The 4,653-nt window shown below is 48.7% G+C and overlaps 1 protein-coding gene across 1 annotated transcript; it reads left to right on the top strand.

Moving 5' to 3' along the window:
- The first annotated feature begins 345 nt into the window (after nt 1-345).
- CD93 (CD93 molecule) lies at nt 346-2,549 on the top strand. Its single transcript, XM_007950368.2, has 2 exons — nt 346-2,252; nt 2,525-2,549. The coding sequence occupies exons 1-2, from the start codon at nt 346-348 to the stop codon at nt 2,547-2,549; spliced, it is 1,932 nt and encodes a 643-aa protein (XP_007948559.2).
- Nucleotides 2,550-4,653: the final 2,104 nt, after the last annotated feature.

The raw sequence follows: 4,653 nt of genomic DNA, 5'->3' as shown, positions 1-4,653 counted from the left end.
TTTAAGTTTCACATGCAGATGGGAAAGAGAACTAAGCCAAAAGGAGCTGTAAACTTCTGCCTGCTAAGCAATGTTTCCACAGACCTTGCTGGGGACTGAGCAAGCTGCCTTCCTCCTTTTATGAACAACAAAACCGTGATGAAGGCAACAGGAGTCAGAAAACTATTCATTCCAGGAAGCCCTCATATCCGTTGAGAAGTAAGAAGTACAACAGTCACAGGATGCGCCTTGGGTCAGGGGGACGTGACGAGCCCGCAGCCTTTGTGTCCTTCTCTGCCCCAGAAAGGCTGTGGCCAAGCCCATAACTCCCGCCTGAGCACAGCTGGGAGCCCAGATAGCGACCAAATGGCTAACTCCACTGGCATGTCTTTACTTCTGCTGCTGCTGCTGCTTCTGGACTGGCCTGGGGCTAAGTCCCAGACCGAGGCCGTGGCCGACGCCGTGGTATGTTCGGGGGCTGCCTGCTACACTGCCCACTGGGGCAAGCTGAGTGCGGAAGAGGCCCAGCTCAACTGCAGCACCAATGGGGGCAACCTGGCCACAGTGAAGAACCCTGAGGAGGCCAGCTGCATCCAGGAGGCCTTACTCCAACTTATACAGCCTGATGCGCCACTGACTCCACGCAGCCGCAAGTTCTGGATTGGGTTGCAGCGGGAAAAGGGCAAGTGCCTGGACTCCAGCCTGCCGCTGAAGGGCTTCAGCTGGGTGGGCGGTGGGGGAAACACGTCCTATGCCAATTGGCATAAGGAGGTCAAGAACACATGCATCTCCAAGCGCTGTGTGTCCCTGCTGCTTGACCTGTCCTCGATGACCCTCCCTAAGTGGTCTGAGGGCCCCTGTGGGAGCCCTGGCTCCCCAGGAAGCAGCATCGAGGGCTTCGTGTGCAAGTTTAGTTTCAAAGGCATGTGCCGGCCTCTATCCCTGGGGGGTCCAGGCCAGGTTACCTACACCACCCCCTTTGGGGCCACTAGCTCCTCCCTAGAGGCAGTGCCCTTTGCCTCAATGGCTGCTGTGGCATGTGGGGAAGAGGGCAAAGAGGGGAGCCATTATTTCCTGTGCAAGCAGAAAGGAGCCGACGTGTTTGACTGGGGTATCTCAGGACCGCTTTGCATCAGCTCCAAGCTTGGCTGTGGCTTCAACAAAGGGGGCTGCCAGCAAGACTGCCTTGAGGGGGGTGATGGTTCCTTCCGCTGTGGCTGCTGGCCAGGGTTCCGGCTGCTGGATGACCTGGTGACCTGTGCCTCCCGAAACCCCTGCAGCTCCAACCCCTGCAAAGGGGTGGCCACATGTCAGCCTGGGCCCCTTGGGGAAAGTTATAGGTGTCGCTGTCCCCCAGGCTACCAGCTGGACCTGAGTGAGCTTGACTGCAGTGATGTGGATGAGTGCCAAGCCACTCCATGTGCACAGGAGTGCATCAACACTCCTGGGAGCTTCCACTGTGCCTGCTGGGTGGGCTATGAGCCTAGAGAGGGGACCTGTTGGGACTTGGATGAGTGTGCCCTAGACCGAAACACCTGTGCCCAGGTCTGCACAAACACTGATGGTTCTTTCCATTGCTCCTGTGAGGAGGGCTACATGGTGGCTGGTGAGGATGGCACCCAGTGCCAGGACATGGATGAGTGCACAGGCCCCGGGGGTGGCCCCTGTGGGGGTCTTTGCTTCAATACGCCAGGCTCCTTCCACTGTGGCTGTCTGCCAGGCTGGGAGCTCTCCCCGAGTGGAATCTCTTGCACCCTCAGCCGTACGTCCCCTGGGCCACCATTGGGGGTACCTATACCCCAAGGAGAGGACCAGGGGAGCACCACTCCTTCTGTAACATCTAGCCCTCCCAGGGGCCCTGAGACCATCTCCAAGGAGGTATACACCATTGGGAGATCCTACCCATCCTCCAGCACCCTCATCACCCATCCCTCACCTGAGATCCTGACCTCCAGTGTGCCCCCCAGCTTCAGGGTGGAGCCCAGCACCAGCCACTCCATAGCTGCTGCTGGCCATGGTGAGTCTGCAGGTGGAGATTCCATGGCCAAACAAAGTGAAGACAGTACTGATGGGCAGAAACTGCTTTTGTTCTACATCCTGGGCACTGTAGTGGCCATCTTACTACTACTGGCTCTAGCCTTAGGGCTACTGGTCTATCGCAAGCGGAAAGCGAAGAGGGCAGAGAAGAGGGAGAAAAAAACCCCAAATGCAGCTGACAGTTACTCTTGGGTCCCTGAACGAGCTGAAAGCAGGGCCACGGAGAATCAGTACAGGTAAGAGCCCTGAAAGAAGGTTAGGGGTCCCATAGGTGAGGAGGAGGTGGGAGGTGAGTGGGCAGTCTGAACCCATCAGAGGTCCAGGACCAACAGCATCATCTACACTGGATATTAAAAAGTAAATGCTCACTAGTCAGCCTGGAGGCACTTGTGAGCATCAGGTGAGGACTCACCTTGAACAGATACTAGTAGACTTCTCTGTGTGGGTCTATATGTACATAAGGCAAGAAGTCAGGGACTTCCAATCTGTCATTTTTTGTTTTCCGTAGTCCAACGCCTGGGACAGACTGTTGATGGGAGGTGACCCCAGACCCTTTCAATTTCAGATGACTGCCACCATCTTCAGATCCTGAAACACCTGGCCAAAGCAGGGACCTCATCCTTCCCAAAAATGGACTGGAGTTTTAGCAAATAGTTGTAAACCTTCTCCTTAAAAAACTGTCAGCTTGGGAATTTGCAGGCATTTTCTTTGTGTGTATAATATTCCTAAAGTAGAAGCTATGAGGTGGGCTGTCATTTCGGAAATTGTATGACTATTAACAATACTCACTCATGCTCCCTTTTTAAATTCAAATGTGACTGATTTCACTTTTCACAATGATTCTAGATCAAGGGATCATAAGTCCTAGTGCTAATGGGGCTCCCTTTCTGCTGCAACTCTGTTCACCTTCATCTTCTGAAGAAAAGGCAGATGGCTAGTTAGGATTGAAATGGCATGTTCCTCTTAGTAGAAGAGAAACTAGGTCAGGTAACTAATTATATTAGATTTTTTTTTTTTTTTTGGTCCAAGGGAAAATCTTCAGGACTGGAAAATTTTCTTTGCATTTACATTCCTGAATTTTTCCATCCAAAGTTCTGAGTTCTGTCTTTTTGAAACCCTAAAAAATGATCTGAAGTATAATCAACTGCTCAGGTAGAAAGAAGGCAGGGAGTGTAGAAATCACATTTCCTACTTTTTAAGTTTCTAATAGTCTGGGTTTTTTTTGCAAGTGTATATTTGAGAAAAAAAAAAAGGAAATGTTGTTTGAAGTGACTTAAATGTATTTTTAGAAATTTAATCTAAAGGCTAGAGAGAGGAGGCAGGTGTTTGTTCCACAAACCTATGAATGCTGTGATGTTAATGTACATATAGGCACTGGTGATATGAACACTAAGAAGAAACAAATCCAAAGATAGCTTGTCTCTGAGCCGGCGTGGACATCAAGACACCACCAAGGCTTCCCATCCTAACTCCACACCACTCTGAATCCAAATACTTTCATTCTGATTGTTTCCTAAAGATGAGTTGCAGGTATGATGTGCTGTGTTTTGGTAGCCATCAGTATATAGCACTTCCGCCAAATTTATAGTCAATATTGCATCATAAGAATGTTGAACCCCTGATTTAGGGATATCGGACTTCACAGATTTAGGGATTGGTCATGTGGAATGCCATTACAGCATCGCTTAAGGAGTTTTTGTCCTTTTATTTCAAAGAAAGGAGGGAAGGAGAAAAAAATTAAAGTATTTGTAACATAAAAGCTGTCCAAAGCAATTTCAACTTCTATCCTCCTCTGTAAGTTAAACACATTTGCATGGACTCTCTCCTATAAGGTGTGGTCCCCAGCTCTTTTGCTGCATAATCCTGCCTGCTGAGACACTAGGAAGTAGCCTAGAGTCACAAGGGTCAGCATTTTAGAAGTTACCCGAGCAGCAATTGGAGTCTTAGGTCATCTAGGGGCTTTTTGCTGGTGTCATATCAGAGAACAGGCAGAGGGAATGGGTCTCTTTCTTTTTTTTTTTTTTTTTTTTTTTAATTAGGATTTGGGTGAAGATTTACAGAGTAAATTCACTTTTCATACAACAGTTCACATATACTTTGTCTCATATCATTGACCAAAATTTACAATGCAGCAGCTCCCCTCCCACTTCCTCCCCATAGTTACCTCCTCTCAGTGTCCATCCCTTCATACTCTTCTGCACCCTGAGCTATCTCCCTGTGCATAAGCAGCCCTTCCTTCTCCCATGATTGTTCTCTCCAGGGCGTGTGTAGAATGGGTCTCTTTCTAAGGACTCTAATGTCTGTACCTCCTCAGAACAAAGATACTCTAATGATTCTGGGTTTTCCTTAGAAATGCACCCCTTCTGGAAGTGGACACCCTGGGAGAGTTGCTTAGCTCCTCAGGTGCACAGTCTTTAGGATTAAAGAAATGTTCTTTTGCCAATTTTGAAATATAGATGCTATAACTCAGTTTTTTTGTTTTGTTTAAGAAAATAAAAAACTGAATGGATGAAAAGTCATCTAATAGTCTTCAGTTTCCAGTAGGAAAACAGATGGTATAACACTTAAAGCAAGACAGAGACTGGCAAAACAGCATGTCTCAGTGGACATAGGACCCTCAAATTGAGATTTGCAGTC

The sequence above is a fragment of the Orycteropus afer genome, unplaced genomic scaffold (genome assembly GCF_000298275.1).
Source record: "Orycteropus afer afer isolate SDZICR_OR568_19922 unplaced genomic scaffold, OryAfe1.0 scaffold00269, whole genome shotgun sequence".
Taxonomy (NCBI): Eukaryota; Metazoa; Chordata; class Mammalia; order Tubulidentata; family Orycteropodidae; genus Orycteropus; species Orycteropus afer.
Note: the sequence above shows the minus strand (reverse complement) of the source record. Positions and strands in the feature narration are given on the sequence as shown.

Bases quoted from the DNA above. Each gene is read 5' to 3' on its own strand.
- CD93 (XM_007950368.2), top strand. From the start codon at position 346: ATGGCTAACTCCACTGGCATGTCTTTACTTCTGCTGCTGCTGCTGCTT. The intron at 2,253-2,524 runs GTAAGAGCCCTG...TGTTTTCCGTAG, and splicing joins GCCACGGAGAATCAGTACAG to TCCAACGCCTGGGACAGACT.